At 43.1% G+C, this 19,087-nt stretch overlaps 2 protein-coding genes across 5 annotated transcripts in view; both read left to right on the forward strand.

Moving 5' to 3' along the window:
• Positions 1-172: 172 nt before the first annotated feature.
• Positions 173-9,102, forward strand: psmd2 (proteasome 26S subunit ubiquitin receptor, non-ATPase 2). Its single transcript, XM_072393042.1, has 21 exons — positions 173-374; positions 1,506-1,562; positions 1,648-1,812; positions 2,083-2,204; positions 2,489-2,713; positions 2,810-2,968; positions 3,115-3,259; positions 4,042-4,102; positions 4,370-4,516; positions 4,608-4,714; positions 5,022-5,149; positions 5,253-5,340; positions 5,432-5,594; positions 5,694-5,795; positions 5,952-6,103; positions 6,668-6,751; positions 7,058-7,226; positions 7,730-7,824; positions 7,927-8,053; positions 8,166-8,284; positions 8,388-9,102. The coding sequence occupies exons 1-21, from the start codon at positions 258-260 to the stop codon at positions 8,568-8,570; spliced, it is 2,715 nt and encodes a 904-aa protein (XP_072249143.1). The 5' UTR covers positions 173-257; the 3' UTR covers positions 8,571-9,102.
• An 809-nt stretch (positions 9,103-9,911) lies between these two features.
• LOC140314693 (eukaryotic translation initiation factor 4 gamma 1-like) overlaps positions 9,912-19,087 on the forward strand; it is a 33,618-nt gene continuing 24,442 nt past the window's right edge. The window contains exons 1-8 of one of the 4 annotated variants that reach the window (XM_072393025.1): positions 9,912-9,932; positions 15,798-15,852; positions 15,970-16,091; positions 16,558-16,644; positions 17,298-17,330; positions 17,917-17,937; positions 18,475-18,669; positions 18,936-19,038. In XM_072393025.1, coding sequence (XP_072249126.1) covers positions 16,017-16,091; positions 16,558-16,644; positions 17,298-17,330; positions 17,917-17,937; positions 18,475-18,669; positions 18,936-19,038 — 514 coding nt within the window. In that variant the 5' untranslated portion in view covers positions 9,912-9,932; positions 15,798-15,852; positions 15,970-16,016. The remainder of the gene's footprint in view (positions 9,933-15,797; positions 15,853-15,969; positions 16,092-16,557; positions 16,645-17,297; positions 17,331-17,916; positions 17,938-18,474; positions 18,670-18,935; positions 19,039-19,087) is intronic. The other 3 variants (XM_072393026.1, XM_072393027.1, XM_072393029.1) reach the window with 3 other exon arrangements.

Here is a 19,087-nt window from a genome sequence, read left to right on the forward strand (position 1 = left end):
GTAGTCTGTCCTAAAAAATAAATGCGTCGTAAGTGTGCTGAATATATTCATATCTAATAATTATATTAACTGTAAGAAACATGAGGTTCCTCGGGGTCCCGGCTGTGTCGTTTTTAGGGACTTGCACTGACAACCTTGACGATCCATGGCCAACGGGGGCGCTAAACACAAAATCACATCGGATTTTCCACAACGAAGAAGTAAATTACCAGTCACCCTGCTCCGCTTGCTAACCGATAGTTCACAGAGCTACAACTATGGAAGAGGCAAAAAAGAAAGAGACTAAGCAGCCTGAAAAGACTGATGAGAAGGACAAGGAGAAGGGACAGCAGTCCTCTGGGAAGGATAAGGAAAAGAAAGAGGAGCAAGAATTGGTAAAACATTTTTTCTCCCATTCAAAATGTGCTAACTGACGCTTCAGGAGCCAGACCTGTTATTTTGCCTTAGTCACTGCCGCTTTGTCAACATGGTCGAGTAGGCCGAAGCCAGTGTCACTCAATAAAGATAACTAATGAGCGTTTATTTTTACGGCTGGGGACATTTCCCATATGGAGCCTGACTTATTCAGCCTACCAACGTATTTGGGTCGCATAACGTTCGTATAGATAAAACAAAAGTCTCCTCCATACTTCAGTCGGTAAGCTAACGTTAGCTTCCTGGTGATGTACTGACATCAATGTTAGCTTTGCTTAGCATTTTGAGCCAGTCGGGTTTAGCTGTAGGAAACGTGCGCAGCAGCTCAGGTGAAGTTAAAGAAGCTCGCAGCTTACAAAAATTGTGTTTCGTCAGTAATTACATTGAAAGAATACACTTAACAGGCATTGGGGTTGGACGCTATGAACTGCCTGAGTTGAAGTGTCAGCGGTCAGGTCAAACACTGTTGTTGTTTTGTAGATGCACATGTATCTCATAACTGAACTTCATATAGAATTTTGTCATTGACAGATTTCAAATAAGCCTCAAATGTTAAAATCAGTCACAACAATTAGCTTAGAAACTAGAAATTAGAAACTGCGGGTCACAGAAACTCACCAGCACCAGCATAATATTGAGGGAATCTTGGTTACAGTAGACAGAATAAAGAAATAAATGTGTATCTCTATGCTGTTTTTAACTTTAAGGACTTTTTCGGCTCTAACAGCCTTCATTTGAAATTAGCTTGACATCAAAGGGCCACAGGCCGGGACTTGAACCTAAGCAGTCTGCATCAGGGAGCTCCAGCCTCTGTAAATGGGGCTGGGGTCGATTTTCATTACCAGTATATTAGCGAATTGATAAACAACTCTTTTTATTCAGAGTATTTATGTTGGGTTATGTATTGCTTCTGTTACAGCCAATGTGTTTGCAAGTAGTGGCATAGTGTAGTTTATGATTGATGTGTTTGTGTGTGAATAAACTGAAACTGAAGTGGCACAATTTTAATACCCCTGTGATTTTGTAAGACAGTCTTTTTCTATTTTGTATGAAGGTTGGATTTAATCTCAAATTCTTTCTCAATTTCTAAGTCAGAGGAAGACAAGCAGTTACAAGAGGACCTGGAGATGATGGTGGAGAGGCTGAGTGTGAGTATTAGTTATTTTGCATTTCTCTCTTTGTGTCAGGAAGTAAAGAACCATTACGATGTAAAGGAACATGCGTCTTTTGCAGGAGAAGGACACAGCACTGTATCGCCCCGCATTAGAAGAGCTGCGCAGACTAATCCGCTCCTCAACCACCTCCATGACCTCCGTACCCAAGCCCCTGAAATTCCTGCGCCCACACTATGGCAAACTCAAAGAAATCTATGAGGGCATGGCCCCAGGCGAGAACAAGGTCAGCCTCGTTTTCTGTGCTGCCACAAATTGAATGACTAATTATGGAAAAAAGATATGGTGGACCGATGAAATGAACTGCATGATATATGTCTATGGAGCGAGAGATGTGTGTGGCAGTTGTGTTAGATTTTAAATGCCAGTATTTATACATGTTTAGTATAGTACAAAGTATAGTATTGCTTTTTTTTGGCTCATTAAATGTAGCCTGACATACTTAAAACTTTGGAACTTCAAAGGTTCAAACTGTAAATGCTGTTTTTGGTTTCAGCGTTTCTGTGCTGACGTGGTGTCAGTGCTGGCCATGACTATGAGCGGTGAGAGGGAGTGTTTGAAGTACCGTCTGCTGGGTTCCCAGGAAGAGTTGGCCTCCTGGGGACACGAATATGTCAGGTAACTCACCTTAATTCAGACATGAGTTCGGACATTAATGTTAACAAATGGAATGCAGTGGTTATACCTTTTTATTTTGTCTATATGGATTTCAGTTAGTTGCAGCATTTTCTGAATTAGCCATTGGATAGCAGTGTAGCAGTAATATATTTTAAATGAGGTTGAGATAAAGGTGACATTACATAATACAGAATGCAAAAGTTTGCAGATAAAAGGATCTTTTTCTTTCAGTGGAAAACTCCAGCTGTGTTTTTTTGACCACCTCTCTTGTTTGTGTCCATCAGACACCTTGCTGGTGAGGTGGCCAAAGAGTGGCAGGAGGTAGAGGAGAATGATAAAACCCAGCAGGAGACGCTACTGAAACTAGTAAAGGAGATTGTGCCCTACAACATGGCCCACAATGCAGAGCATGAGGCGTGTGACCTGTTGATGGAGATTGAGAGGCTGGACATGCTGGAGGACTACATTGATGAAAACGCCTACAGCAAAGTGTGCCTCTACCTCACCAGGTCTGCTTCGCTTAGAAAAGTACTGTTTATATCTGCAACTTGCTGATATATGAATGTTTCCTAACTTTTGCGTGATTTTTTTTATTTTTTTTCCAGCTGTGTGAGTTATGTCCCTGAGCCAGAAAACTCAGCACTGTTGAGATCTGCCTTGAACATCTTCAGGAAGTTCAGCCGTTATCCGGAGGCTCTGCGCCTGGCCCTGATGCTCAATGATGTGGAGCTGGTTGAAAACATCTTCACATCCTGCAAAGACATGTAAGGACTGGATGACCTGAGCTTGACCAATTCTAATTAGAACTGGTGCAGAACTTTTTCTCAAAGGTGTTGAGCGTGGACATATTTTCAACCAACACTGAAAGGATCGATCATTTTGATACTCCCTGTATCTTTGTCCCTTGCAGAGTCATCCAGAAGCAGATGGCCTTCATGCTGGGCCGTCATGGCATGTTCCTGGAGCTTAACGAGGATGTGGAGGACTACGAGGACTTGACAGAGATCATGTCCAACGTGCAACTCAACAGTAACTTCTTGGCTTTGGCGAGAGAGGTGGGAGAGAAGAACTTAGAGCAAAGACTTTCACACAACAGCTTGTTGGGAATTTAAGTCATTAGAAAGTTGTCTGTAAGGCCTTAAGAATAATACAAGTCCATGTTTTTACAATGCCAAAGCTGATTTCTTAATACTCGCCTGAAGAGCTTTTCTTCGCTCCAGTATAACGCATCATACCGGTTACAAAAAGCACAAGAGATTAATGGAATATCGAGTTCTCACTGAAAATATGTTATCACATAACATTTTAAATAAGAGATGTTCTTTTTTTTCCTTCTTTTTGTTTATGAGTGGTGAGTTTCTTACCTGCAGTAGCTGCTGTAGACCGTAAGATCAGTGATTACGAAAGCAAAGATGATTTTTTAAAATAATTGAGCTTTGAGTTGTTCTCTTCTGTGGTGTCGTTCTGAGTAGCTTTTAGCTAAACTTCTCCAAACTGTCTCCTGTCGTCAAGACACTGACTGCTCATAAGTATTTCCTACAATCCTGCTTTAGAAACAACAAAAAACCCAGAAGATCCCTTTTAATGAGAATTGTGCCAACTATTTTCAAATACCTATTTTATTGAATAACCTGTAGAGGTGGTGATGCATACATGGTGACAACATTGAATGATAGGCTGATCTAAAATGACATTCATCAGAGACACTTGGAGAATCATGGTTTATGATTTGTAGCGTGATGTTACAGATCATAACTTAAGCTTAACCTCCCTCTGAAAAGGACATAAAATGTTCAGTTTTATATATTTGAAATAAAACTCTTCTTGTTCTCCCCAGTTGGACATTATGGAGCCCAAAGTCCCAGATGACATCTACAAAACACATCTGGAAAATAACAGTGAGGATTTTACGTGTTTAAGGCTGTGTTTGTGTGTTGATAACAGAGGTGCTGATTTTAAATCAGCACAGATTTTAAAAAAAAAAAAAAAAAAAAAAAAAAAAAAGCTTCACTTAAGCTGTTTTAAAAAGATAAATAGATTTTAAAAAAAAGATGCTTTTATGAATGAGCTGTTTGCACTTTTCTGGCCAAGTGAGATGAACTTTACTTTTTTTTCCAAATATACAATTGAGCCATGTTGCATGACCTCTGCGCTGTATGTGACAGGGTTTGGAGGCAGTGGCTCCCAAGTGGACTCCGCCCGCATGAACTTGGCCTCTTCGTTTGTAAACGGCTTTGTCAATGCCGCCTTTGGACAGGACAAGCTGCTCACAGACGATGGCAACAAATGGCTGTACAAAAACAAGGACCATGGTACAAGGGCACACACCATCCAAACAAAGAAGCTCAGTTCTGTTTGTCATAGTGGGCTGTGCATTTACAAATGCTGATCTGATGTTCCCAGGCATGTTGAGTGCTGCAGCCTCTCTGGGTATGATCCTGCTGTGGGATGTGGATGGTGGTCTGACCCAGATTGATAAATACCTCTACTCCTCTGAAGACTACATAAAGGTATAGTCAGTTTGGGATGTAGTCACATTCTGATGCTTTTACTGTATCTGGCCATTTGTAATTCTTGAGCAGTGTCCTAATGACATGTTCCATAGCTGTTGCGTTTAGGGAAATCACTACATTTCATAAACTTCAAGTTCAAATAATTTCCTAATGTTGATGGGGTTTAAAACAGACTTCTCCGGTGTGCAAGTTTTGCTTTCTATTATATATTATAAAAACCATAGCCCTAAAGGTGTCTATTTTTTGTGTGTGTGTGTGTTTTACACCTGTGTGTTTTACACTTGTGTCATCCCTCTGTGTGCAGTCCGGTGCCCTCCTGGCCTGTGGCATTGTAAACTCGGGTGTGAGGAATGAATGTGACCCAGCTCTTGCCCTGCTCTCTGACTACGTCCTGCACAACAGCAATGTCATGAGGATAGGAGCCATCTTTGGGTGAGGATGTTTACATGTAGAAAGAAACAAGTTGATGCATCTGTTGTGCTATATGTGTGTGTTCTGAGGCAGTGGTTGTTGATCGTTGTTGTCCTGTTTTCAGACTGGGTCTTGCCTATGCAGGCTCCAACAGAGAAGACGTCCTCTCTCTGCTTCTCCCTGTCATGGGAGACTCCAAGTCCAGCATGGAGGTATGGCAGAGCATTTCCCTTTGAGGTCACTTGTCATTTTCCCACTGAAAGTCGGTGTAGCATCATTTAGGTTTGTTTGTGAAATTTCCAGGTGGTTGGAGTGACAGCACTGGCATGCGGTATGATCGCAGTGGGGTCTTGTAATGGTGACGTCACCTCCACCATCGTCCAGACTATCATGGAGAAGAATGAACAGGAGCTGAAGGACACATACGCCCGCTGGCTGCCTCTTGGATTGGGATTTAACCACCTGGGTAGGCATGGACAGAGGATTAGGAGAATAAATGTTTTGACTTATTCACCTCACTTTGTACAAGTCTAGATCTCTCTGTGTGTTATTTTGTTATGCATAGGCAAAGGAGAAGCAATTGAAACGACCTTGGCAGCTCTACAGGTTGTGCCCGAACCTTTCCGCAGCTTTGCAAACACACTGGTGGACATTTGTGCATATGCAGGTTCGTCTGACAGTGCTGCTATTCCGGCCTTTTTTAAAGGGATTGTCTATGTGTACAAATGCAGAAAGCCAACCATATACAAGTCTGCAAACAATGCTGTAGCTACTGACTTGGAGCCTAATTCACTGTAGTAATTTGCCTCTCTCTTTTTCCCAGGTTCTGGTAATGTGCTGAAGGTGCAACAGCTTCTCCATATCTGCAGTGAGCACTACGAAGCTAAGGAGAAGGAAAAGGAGGAGGACAAGGACAAGAAGGATAAGAAGGACAAAGACAAGAAGGAGACTGCTGCTGACATGGGCTCCCACCAGGTTAGGACTAATACTTGGAGTCGTGATTATCCTTAAACTATGAGATGCTGCTGATGGCAGATTTTCTCATTGAGTAGAACAACACAAAATGTAGAATAGTGTGTTTGGGAAACAGAGCGGTATCACAGTGTTGGCATGTAAATGCTGCTGAGTGTGGCTAACATTAGCAGTGCCGGCACCGGCTGCTCTCTTTTCTCTTCTCTCCTCGCAGAGTAAAATCCACACGCCCGTGTTTAATGTGTTTTTTTTTTTTCACTGTGGATACTGACAGTATGTCATCCATTTTTCCTTGCACCTTGCTGTTAAACACATTCGGACATCATGAAGAGAAGAGGCTGCTGTCAGCTGCTTGTAGATGCATATCTGAAGCCCAACACGTGATCAATAACTTTACATGAATAAAATATCTAGTTTGAGTTAAATGACACATATTTGTGTTGTTGACCAATGTGTAGACACATTTACTCAACCAGTCGACCTACTTCATGCTGGACTTTTTTGGCTGTTGTTCTGCAGTGGAGAAGGAAACTTCACTTGAATGTGTTTTGTGTTTTTTTTTCTCAGGGTGTGGCTGTTCTTGGCATTGCTTTGATTGCCATGGGGGAGGAGATTGGTTCTGAAATGGCCTTGCGAACTTTTGGACACCTGGTCAGTTAAACTTAAATTTACCAGCAGTTTGTCTTTTTTCTGTATTTTTCTGTTTACTTGCTGAAATTGTGATCCTTTTCTTCAGCTGGAAATGTAGCGCAGTTTCTCTCGTCTTGATAAAGAATAATGAGCAGGCCGAACCATCTTTGAATCCACATTGCACGAATATCTTCTTTGACACCCCCCCCCCCTTTTTTTTTCCCCTTTTACTCTGTTGTGATCTGTTATTCAGACTAAGATGACATGAGGACGATATTTTTGACAGCCTAAGAAGACAAAGTAATCTCTCTCTGATTTCACCCTCAGCTACGTTATGGTGAGCCCACCCTGAGGCGAGCGGTGCCCCTGGCCCTCGCTCTCATTTCCGTGTCCAACCCTCGTCTGAACATCTTGGACACCCTCAGCAAGTTCTCCCATGATGCTGACCCAGAGGTCTCTCACAATTCTATCTTTGCCATGGGCATGGTGGGCAGCGGTAAGTTTCAGCATTATATGAAGTAATGAAATCTAATAACTGCTGTCAGAAATCTCACTTGTTATAGGTGCCCTGTCAGAGGCTTTGATGCCATTGGACCTATTTTGCATGATAATGAACATTTCATTTGGTTTAATGTCAGTACCATAACTTGTATTATGAATTAAATGTACACCCACATACATTACGCTTTTAAAAACTGACATTATTTAGTACTGTGATTAAAAATGGTATCATTAACATAATATTAACACCACTAACATCTTGTCACAACAGCCATACACAACGTGAACTCTTTCCTAGCTTTTTATGTGATCACTGCCTCAGTCTAAATCACTCATTTCCTGAAGAAACCCTGAAAGTTCTTTCTAAAAATGCCACAGTTTACTTTTAGTTTGTCATTTTCAATAAACCAGCATGCTGCCTCCTCTGAGTGTGCGTCTTGTGTCAACTTCCTGAACACATGAATGAACACAGTCTTTTCATTCTTTCCTTGTACACAGGCACGAATAACGCTCGTCTGGCGGCCATGCTGCGGCAGCTGGCACAGTACCACGCCAAAGATCCCAATAATCTGTTTATGGTCCGATTGGCACAGGTGGGAGGCTACACAAAATGCACTGTCTACCAGACTTGAGTGAACTTTTGGAAAAGCGTGTGTGCACGAATGATTGAGTCTTTGTTGTTTTTGCCTCCGCAGGGTCTGACTCACCTGGGCAAAGGCACACTTACACTCTGTCCCTACCATAGCGACAGGCAGCTGATGAGTCAGGTCGCCGTGGCCGGACTGCTCACTGTGCTCGTTTCCTTCCTTGACGTCAAGAATAGTGAGTATATTTTCCTCACGCTCCCTCACACACATCCATTAGCTCTCCAGACTGTATCAGTTTAAGGGTTTCCTGTGTGACTCCATCCCTGGTGTTCATGTTTGCGTTACAGTAATCCTGGGAAAATCTCACTATATTCTCTACGGCCTGGTAGCAGCCATGCAGCCACGTATGTTGGTTACATTTGATGAGGAGCTCCGACCGCTGCCTGTGTCCGTTAGAGTTGGACAGGTAAGGCTGAGCAGAATTAGTCTGGGAAGATTGAAGATCCCAAAGTTGGACTGCGGTTCAGGTCATAGGAAAGTAAATGTGCGTTTGTGTGATTTGTCCTCAGGCTGTGGATGTCGTGGGCCAGGCAGGTAAGCCAAAGGCCATCACAGGTTTCCAGACTCACACCACTCCAGTGTTGCTGGCACATGGAGAGAGGGCGGAGCTGGCCACAGAGGAGTACCTCCCCGTCACTCCCATCCTAGAGGGCTTTGTTATCCTTCGCAAGAACCCCAACTACGAAACCTAGACTGCAACCATTCTCATTGGCCTCTCCTTGTTTGTAAGGGTAGCCCTCCAAGGCTCTTGGCAATTGTTATATTTAGTTGCTCACTGCATGGTGGAAAGCAGGCGTCTGTTGTCTGTGGCCCAGCTCTGGCAGTCCATAAAAATGAAGGGATGGGGTCTGGTTGGTTGGACTGGTATGACAAAGGGAGAGTAAACTGGGACCTCATTCTCTCCTCATAGATGTTTCTGCATAGCTATAATTTCTGATCCGCCCCTCCTACATGTACTGACCCAGTTGTTTGACTGGCCTGGGCCCAGTTCAGAAATTGGACCTGTTCATCCTGTAAATGTTTCAGTCATGAGTCGATGAATAACTACTGCTCAGTCCACACATTCAAATGCATCGTTCTCTCCTACTTAACTCCTCAGCCATCTTTTGTAATTAGAGCATTTAAAAGTATGTATTCTGCATCACTTTGTTTTTGTTTTTTTGTTACAGTTGGTGTAAAAGATTGAGTCAAAAATAAAAACATTGATTAATTTGGTGAAAATCTTTGCTGTATATATGCAAAGTGTCTTTTTTTTCTTCAAAAACCTTGATGTGCCAGTCAGGCATTTGACCATCATCGCATCATCACACATCAAATGCGTTTGTCTTTAAAGTAAAAAGTACACCTGTGCAGGATACACCAGTCTAGCAGTAAACATGCCAGAATAAGGTTTAATAGTTTAGATGGTAAACGGACTGCTCATTTGTTTAGATAGATAAATGGATTGGGTTTTTCGGCCACTGGATCACTGCAGGGACAGATTTCACTGACTTTAGTTTATTTCTGAACGTATTACATGGTTGTGTACCATTTAAAATGTTCAGCACACTTCACATTAGGTCATTTTGAGCCATGAACAATCTTTTTGAGGATGTTTTTTTTTTTTTTTTTTTTTTTAGTCCCATGAAGACGACACAATTATTATCTGTGGTTAATGGAACTCCTAATACCATATATCACTTATAGCATTACGATTCAATAACAATCTTTCAAATAACAGAAGACAGTTTTAGAATTAAAAGGTGGCTTAAACCAGTTTTTGGTCATTTCATTGTAAAAATGGAATAATTTCTTTAATCTGCATAACAAACCGGGAGTGTCTGTTAACATTTTGAACACATGGAGTAATTTATAATCCCTGAAATGCTTGTCGCGTGTGGTTTTACATGCAGGCAGTAAAGCTAAGCGAGATCATTTGGATATTAACATACAGTGCATACTTATCAGAGCACTGTCACTGGGAAGGTTTTACGTGATGGGATTTTTCCGGAATTACAAACTACCGGCTTCCGGGAAGGTTTTCCGTCCGGCTTTGCGGACTCAAGGAGAGAAAGGTAACGCTACGGTCCTTAACAAATTCCTTTAAAAAAATATTCTCTTTTTCACACAACTGTCACGTCACTGTTGCTTTGAGACTATGTGAGTAAGTAAAATCCACGTGGCACCTTTCAGTCGGGGGACAGACCCCGGTGTTGTGACTTTGTTGGGGGCTTTCTGCTCACTGATGTGTTCTCAGGGATTAGCTTTAGCTAGCTGCTTGTTAGCATTTCATGCGAAGACGACGTGGGTGTTCTTTCTTCACTGGAGCTAGTCTGACCAGCGAGCTAACACCACAGCACAGATCCAGTATATGCCCCCTTACTTGTCAGACGTGAAGAAAGGTATCGTGTTGTGTGTCATAGGTTTCACGAAGGATGAAACAATAGACTGTCACCTTACAACACTGTTGTTTTTACCGGTTAGCGTAAATTATACCGCTAGCTGTCCAACCGTTTGCTGGCTACGAGAGTAAGCTAGCAGTGGCACCACTGGGGCTGTGAAGTCATGCTTTACTGTGGAGTTTTACTCATGTTTGACAGCTTGGCTGTATATAAACACATGTCTGACAGTTTGGAATTAGAACGTGCCTTCTGATGGCGATCAAATGACCAGACTTCGTTTGGGATCCTGCGGCTAAGTTTGTTAGTGAGTTTAAAAAGATGTTTTTGTGCATCACTGCCTCTGTTCATGAGCCACACATTGTACTGTTTCAGTGACCCGGTTGACATAAAGCACGTGTCGGTGCATGCTGTCTGATACAGAGAAATTAAGAGAGCCGTTTCGAAGCTTTTGCAAACCTCACTAGCTTTTTGCTGAATTAAATGTCCTCGTGGCAGCTTTAAAGAAGGTGAATCCACGCGAGCAAGCTTTAGACGCGGGTTTTTTTCCTACCGCATCTGCAGAGCTGCATCCATGGGAACGGAGGCTGTCGCGAAGGTGATGTTGCTGTCATGCTGGGTGAGTTTAGCTCTGAGGTGTCTGTCTCATTCTGACTGGATGCAACACTTACATCTGCTACGACACCATTGACAGCACGACTACTTTGTCGTATCGTAATAGTTTAAGCTTTCAAGTACAGCGTGCTTCTGCCGGTGAGTGGTTTATTTAGCTATTGAGTGTGATTGTATCATAACCAGGTGGCTCCTTCTTATATTTGACCGTTGATTTGGGTGATATTCTCTTTAACTAGCCCGCTCACTGTCATTTGCTATGGCTGGTGTTTTGTGGAAATACACGAGTGTCGTTGCTAAAATAGGCTGAGGTGTGGCTGGCTTGAAGCCGGCAGCTGGGATGTGGATCGCGCCAATAGCATGAGAAACCACGTGGTAAATCCAGGTTGGGCCTAGCAAAGTTAGCAACATGGCTAACAGCACTTTGAAAACTGCGTTCAGCCACACGACTTCGGACTTGTATGCATGTGTTCTTGCAAGACTATCTGATATGTGCGTGGTTAACACGATGGACTGCGAATGAATGGCTTGTATGTGTGAGTAGACACGCAGACACGCCCCTGTGACAGAAGTATCCCACACTCTGCATCGATAGTATATAGATGTGGAACATCTGGATAGGTGTCTTGCTGTGTGATTAATTGCTCGAAGCCGGGATTGCTGGAATGTTCGTGTTTGAGCCGTTTGTTGGTCGCCCTGCTTTCTGTAGGAGACATGTTCTTGATGTTGAGGACTGCAGACATGTGACCACAGCAGAGAACGTGGGTCCAAAATGGATGCTGTTTACCATGTAGCTAATACATATAGATGTTTGATAGACCTTTGTGACGCAGGGTTGTCAGACAGACTGAACAAACGGCACAATGCATGATATGTCCGAGGCACACTGTCACAGTTTGCCTGACATATGGACACTGCTGAACTTCCTGTTGGGAAGCTACAAAGCACACAGTCGGGGCATGTGTGGGTTTTGGCAGAATGTTACCAGAAGACCATGATGATGGAAGAGGACAGGCTGTGTAATGCTGCATCACCAGAGCAAAACTTTTCCAGTACACACTTTATTTTCACTGGAATGCCGTTCAAATGCTTGTCTGTGACTTGGAATGTTGAAATAGGAGCATCGAGCACCTGTTCTGTTGCAAATATTGGCCACTGTCAGCAGCAGAGGAATGTTAAGACACTTCTTGTTGTTGCACCTCCTCATGCATTGACTTAGAATAACTTACCTTCAGATGTTTGTGCACAAAGTCGTCTTGTGAATAAATTGAGAGACAATTGTAAGTCGATGACTTCAGATTTCCAACTTTATTCTGACGCCTTTCATTGTAAAACACATGAGTTTCGTTTTTGGACTTTGGTTCCTGCTGCTAAGTATCCTAAACCCACGGCCAAACTCTGCAGACTATCAACCCATCAAATGATCAACTGCTCTAATTAGATCCACTGATATGTCAGTATGAATGGTGATCACTCAGCGCGGTTACGTCCACAGTTGAGTGGAGTTCCAGTAACAGATCAACTTAGCCATGTAAATGAACCAACGTCCATGTCGCGGTAAACATGCATGGAATCAAAATCTGATGAAATCCGATTAGTCTCAGCTGGTACACATAAACAAAGCACCCTATTTTCTAATTGGCTATGTATTTATCAGTCAAACTCAGAATTTGCATTTGACTCTTGGCAGGCGAGTCTAAGCTGGTGAGATCACTGTTCATCTAATTGTTCCATGCTGGTGTGATATAGCCTGTCAGCGTTTCTAAAAGGGATATTTGTTTGAGTATGCCGCCTTGCAGCTGCAATAATAAAGAATGTACTAGCTCGGTGGAGCTGTGCAGCTCATCTGCATTTGCTGTGAGGAGCGTTCGTAATGAGTAATTAGCTAATTGCGGAGAAGTCAGAAGTCAGTACAGGCTGGGTGGAGAACACAGCAAAGGCAAGGCCAGCAAGCTCACTGTGCTCTTTAATCACATGTTCAGGAACTTAATCCATCGTGGGCACAATAGTTCACATACCTGCCTGTGGACTTCACCTGGTACTGGAGGATTTCACAAGGGGGTACACAAGATGACTCAGGCCTAGCACTCCTGCATATAGCAGCTTCCTAATGTGTAGCGTTCATTTCTGTGGATGTACACAAACAATGTTCCAAATAAGGCCCAGCATGCAACAGTGTATATTATCTTTGTCCTTCTTGAGATACATTTTCTGGTTCAAAGATGTACGGCTGAATTTATTTTATTCTTTTATTTTACTAAACATACAGTTGTAACACATTGGACACATACATTTATGGCTGATTTGCACCAATATTAAAATTGGAATTAACCATTGCTTTGCATAGAGGGAAGGTGGGTGCTTACAGGTGGAGATTGTGGTTGCACTCCTTGCAGCTGACATAGTCATCAACTTGACTTGTACTCAGTCTATGCAACAGTCAAAGGAGCAAATGTCTGAAGTGGAAGTGCTGGTTTCTGCATCTTCACAGGACTCGATGTGAACGGGGGGGACTTGGGTGGAGTGTGTCCTGTGAGCCTGAAAGCAGCAGAACAGAACACTGATCTGTCTGATTCTGTGAGTTGTTTATGAAGCCAACCACATGTCACTGGTTCTGGGTAAACACCTTTAATTTGTGTGGACTCAAGGGACTGGACTAAAGCCCATGAGACAATATTGGTCATTTACTGGAGGACCTCTGTAGCCCTTTGATTGTTGACTCAGCATTTATTTCCCTGCAAGCCAAGTAACCTGACAACTTTGTGTCCGAACCGTTGAACTGCTGCCCGTCATCCCTGCACTCTTTCCTTACGCTGACTTATTTTGCTTCTGTTTTCTGAGCTCAAAGGCTCTAAGTTACTTTGAAGAGGCTTAATGTTCATGTCCTTGAGTGTTTTTCTGAGCCAGGGAATTCATCATGGTGCGCTTGAAGCACTCATTGAAAAACTACGATGGGTTTGTGGGTGTGTTGGTAAGAGTCTTGGTAACTGTTGCAAATGGAATGTTTATCTGCGTGATTTCCTCTTTAAAAAAAAAAATCCTAAAAGCGCACACACACAAAAACCCTGACTCATCATGACTCAGGCTTTTTACACTGCAGCTTCCCTGTGAGAGTTGGTCTGTGCAAGGAAGTGTATGTGTGTGTGTTACTGGCAGAGAGAATGTAGGCTTCAGCTAATAATATCAAATGTGTCACCATTGTGAGGATCATAAAACTGTAGGAGAGTTGTTACGCTCACATCAGGAAATTACCTGCATGTTTGGGGAGTGATGGAGTTTGATTATTTAAAATGAAAAAGAAAGGGGGGGACAAAACTGTCTGCCTCATTTGGGTCATGACCTGCGTTCTGTTGGGTTTGTTTTTCATATATGTGGGTGCTTCAGAATTCAGAGACATTAAGACATGTCCGTTATACAGGCGTATTGAAATAGTACAAATTAATAAATGTGCCACAGTCATTGCATTGGTATATATCTTTAATATTGTCCCAAGGCCTCACTAGACAAATGTGACCATTTAAACTTAGCAAAAATCCTCATTCTTCTTCTTCTTCTTCTTCCCAACTCTTAAATTAGGATCCCGGGCTGTCTTATCAGTCTTTCTGAAGCTATGGGTGGTGGTCTGCTGATTCAAAGCAGAAATTCTCAGCCGATGATGATGAGTCATGATGTGTCTTGCAGACATCTTACAGACATGTTAACGAGGGGGTTAACATGTTAACAAGGTTAAAACCCTGATTTTTAGTTGAGTGGACTTTAAAAAGAGTTTCCACCTACTAGCACAGAAAGTGAATTGGCAGTTATTTCGACAGTTACTTAGAGAATCAATCAGTACGGTTACATGCAGGCAATCGGATCGGATTAATGGCTAAATTACAATAAGACTAAGACAGTAATCTGTCAAGAAATCGAATCGGTTCGGGTTACTTGCGATCGAATTAAGACCCCGAGATAACTCTGATAAATCAGATAATTCTGATATTTTCCTGCCCCTTTAAGGATTGCAGAGAACATCCCTCAAGTCTTGTCTTACAAATATTGTGAAATGATAAATGGTTTTTCCAAGCACAAGTACACTGAATTATTTAGCAATTTTCCTCATGAAGGGACACCTTTTAAGAGATTCCTAAGAGCTTGAATAAGGGCAACTGGAATTCTTCTTGGTTCTTGAAGACATTTCACCTCTCACCCGCAAAGGTTCTTCAGTTTTAAGAAATTCTATGTGGCATCCTTCAGCTAAAGAGAAATAAAGCTTAAACATCAAACTAACAGGTAAAACCTTAGTTCCTATATTTAACAGGCCCTCGTTGTTGGTTTCTTCATAGTAACTTAATTAAGCCTCCCCACACGTCCTTTACGCCGGGACTGATGCGGTTTCATTGCACATCGATGTCATGTGAAAGTACAGAGGCATCGTAGGGTGTCCGAGTTGATCCTCTGCTGTTATGCCTGTGAGCTGACTCGTGAGGTAGTAACAGTGAAACAGGCTGTGTGTAAGGGCAGGTCAGTATTATAGAAGTCGTCACTCTAACCTGCGAAGATGTGGTCACTCAACCGATTCTGCGAAGTTGGCTTGTTATGTGTAAGCACACACTGATGCAGGGCTGATCCGCGCCGCAGGTTCAGGTCTATCAAGACCAAAACCACCTGAACAGTTTTTCCCCCAGGCCATCACCCTCCTAAACAAACATCCTAGTCACCCCCCCCCCCCCCCCCCCCCCCCCCTTTATTTAATGTTCTGTGGCGCTGTTACACCAGGTCAGATTCCTGTGTACGTTGTACATTTGGCAAATAAAGAGATGGTGATTCTATGTCTGGCGTGTGTGAATCACCAAAGAGGAGCAGTGGCGGGTTAACAAGGCTATCTTTGTGTCGATCCACCTCAACCCATACGTAACAAGGCTTCACCTTCTCTTTCTGTCCTTTTAGGAAAGAACTTTCTTCAGTGTAACTACACTTAGGACCTAAAAAGATTCTTAAATATGTAAGTCTAAAGATGAACTATCTACATTTCTTTCATCCCTTTGTTCTCTCTGATTTTGGTGCTAACTTTGTTTGTAGTTTTTACACCAACTGAGCCCATCTGTTTTTCTTTTGTCAGATTTGTGCACAGGTCCACATCCGCCTCCCCATGCAGAACTCCATGAAATGAATAAAGCACCACAGCCTATAACAGGACCTCCCTCCACCCCCCACCCTGCCCCCTCCCCTGGTCTTTCACAGGTAACGTGGGATGCTCCTTTGCTCTGTCTATGCACCCATCCCTCTTTTCTTTCTCAAAGAAAAGGACTGATGTTGCAGCATTGTTGTACAGATGATGAAAAGCAGATTACCTTTTCATGCAGATTAGTTGCCGCAGCTACAGGTTTGTTTGGTGTAGCTAAAAGTCCTGTTGTCACAATGTCTGTGGCAGATACCGCGTGCTGTGTCTTTATTTTGATTAATAAATCAATAAAATGGTGGGGGGTTTTCTGTCCACGTTCTAATTAGAATAGAGGTTAATCAAATCCTCAAAGTTCACCAATCTGTCTAAAAAGACAGAAAACTCTTACTCCCCCTTTAACTGAATAACTGTGAGAATATATTATTACGCTTATATTGTTATTTTATGCAACATTTTTGCAATGTGGGCAGTTGTCTACAGTACATCCTCACTTTTTCTTTTATCATCCCTTCCTGTTTCTGGCAGCCCTCCTATCCCCCAGGGCAACCTCCTTCCGTTGTATTTGCAACCCCACCGCCTCCACAGATGAACCCAACACCACAACCCAGACAGGTAGGCCTTCGCATGGCTCACCTGCACCTCTGTGCCCTTGCAGTGATGACTCCATCCCAGAAAAGCAGGACTTCTCCCTTCACACGTCAGATAGCTGTTGTGCAACTGATGGGAATCTCTGCTGGATTCCATCCCTTTCTATAGGGAGTAAAAATCAGTGGTAGAATATGAATTTAAGCTTCACTGTTTGGTCTAATTTTTAGTTAGTACTGATTCGAAGTTCTAGATGTTCTAGATTTTTTCCTCTCACTGCAAACTTTCCTTTGTGCAAGTGTGACGCAACAGCTGCTGGTAAAATCTGAGCGCTTTCCTTTAAACATGTAGTTCACAACACTGAATCTACCTGTTAATGTCTTGGGGTGACTGCATGTTTGTGTGCATGCTTCTCACCTTTTCACTTCCAGTATCAGCACGGTCTCAATACTCTACTGCGCAAAATGTGCTCCATGCTCATGTTTGACCTAATTTGTGTGGGTTATAGTCTTGCACAGCTTGATCTTGGTTTACTGGATCAGAGGAAAGCAGTCTTTTTTCTTTTTTTTTTTTTATAGTTGAGCTGCAGCTGTAAAGGTTCAGATGTGAAGAAAGCCTACGTGCATGGACCTTAAGCTTTTTGCCTTTAACCTTTGTCCTGTCTGCCTTTCCTCTTCTAGTTTGCCCCAGGGCCCCGACCTATGCACCAACAGGTACTAACAGCACAGCTGATAAACACGAGTTGGCGAGGGTGGGTTCTTTTTATCCTTTTAATGCATGTTAGGAAGAACTGGACAAGGCTGAAAGATTGATGGTAGTGCTCAGATAGAAGTGACTTCATGCTTGGGCATCATTCCCCTTGATTGAGAGATTAAATCAAAAAGTACTCTTAGTTCATAAATCAGTATGTTAATATTTGATGATGTTTTAAACCCCCTGTACCTTAGAGAAAATCTTCACACACTGTCTATAGCAAGCTAAAAATGAATTAATACAAAATGATCTTAATGGTGGGGGTGGAGGGGTGGCGTCAGCCCCAGGCTGTCTTGGAACAATGAAATAGTAGTAGTTGATTACTGACATAGTTGGTGAATTCAGGTCTGCCTCCTCCACCAGAGCAGATGGGGTTACTGAGATTCTCTGTGCTCTGCATGCTCTCTGTTAATTCACTGCTTGGCTCAGAACACGGTTTCTAGGCACTTTGTTCTAACTTACTGTGGTGCTCTCTGTTTCTCAATCCTTGTCTTCCCACCCTCTTCCTGTTTTTGTTTGATATGTTTCTGTGTTGTGCTGCTGAAGGGAACCTTCAGGTCACTACAGGTAATGCAGTTTTCTTTTTCTGGCTTTTCTCACCCCACGTTTTCCCTTCTCACTCTGATGATTGCATTTGCGTGTGTGTAATACTTGGCAGTGTTGGGCTTTGTTGGCTCGGTGTCAGTTTGCTTGCTATGGTGGTTAGCTCCCACAGCAGCAGTAGAATGTCAATGAGGAGGGCCTGAATGAAGCAGCATTAGCTGCTTTATCTCTGCTGACAGGCGGGGCCAATATGTTTCCAGTCGGAGTCCAGCCACAGATTCATGGACAAGCAATGAGCCTAGCTGGACAAGTTGGCTTTATTTGGTCCAAGATATAAAAAAAAAAAATGCAAGGGCATGCTATTTATGTCAGAAGTTCCAGAATGGTAACAAGTTATTTCTTCGCTTGTCTTTCTTCTGTCTCTGTCTCGCTCACCCCTGTTTTGTCATCTAAATTTCCCTGCTCTCCTCGTGTCTGTGGTCTGTCACCATCTTTCTTCTCTTCCTCTCTCTGCACACCTCGTCTCTTCCATCTTAATTTGTCCTCTTGCTTTTCCTGTAGCCCTACTACCCCAACAGGGCCACTCTGCCTCCCAGCAGCGGGCCTCGAGGTGTCCCACCCAGCAGTGCCCCTCGGCCTGTGACACCCACCCATGTTTACCAGGCGGGCCCTGGCTCCCAAATGATGATGATCCCGCAGCAGCAGTTGTCCTTCCCCAGCTCACCACAGGGACCTGCCTACTTTATACCCGGACAGGTAGGGAGACACTGTGTTTCTCCTTTTCACGAAGATTAAACTGTGGATTTAGTTGCTGATGCTGCCCATGCAAGTAGACATTTCCAGCCACATATAGATTGAGCATGTGTGGTTGTTTTCTGTTTAAGATTAAATCTTTTACACATTGCATCCACAAAACTCTCATTATTGATGTAGCTTTAATGACTGGAAATGATGGCAGCATCATTGCTCTCATCGATGCTCTTTACCTGTCTTCCATTTCCCCCTCTTGTTTCTTTCCACAGTACCGGTCACCGACCTATGTGGCCACACCCCAGCAATACTCAGTCCCAGGAGGCACCCCAGGCTTCTACCCAGGCACCAGTCCTGCTGAATATGGTACTTATGGTAAGGGGCTCTACCTGGGGCCTCACTTTGCACACAAAAAGACACACAG

This window comes from Leuresthes tenuis, unplaced genomic scaffold (genome assembly GCF_036924035.1).
Source record: "Leuresthes tenuis unplaced genomic scaffold, fLeuTen1.0.hap1 SCAF_9, whole genome shotgun sequence".
Classification (NCBI taxonomy): Eukaryota; Metazoa; Chordata; class Actinopteri; order Atheriniformes; family Atherinopsidae; genus Leuresthes; species Leuresthes tenuis.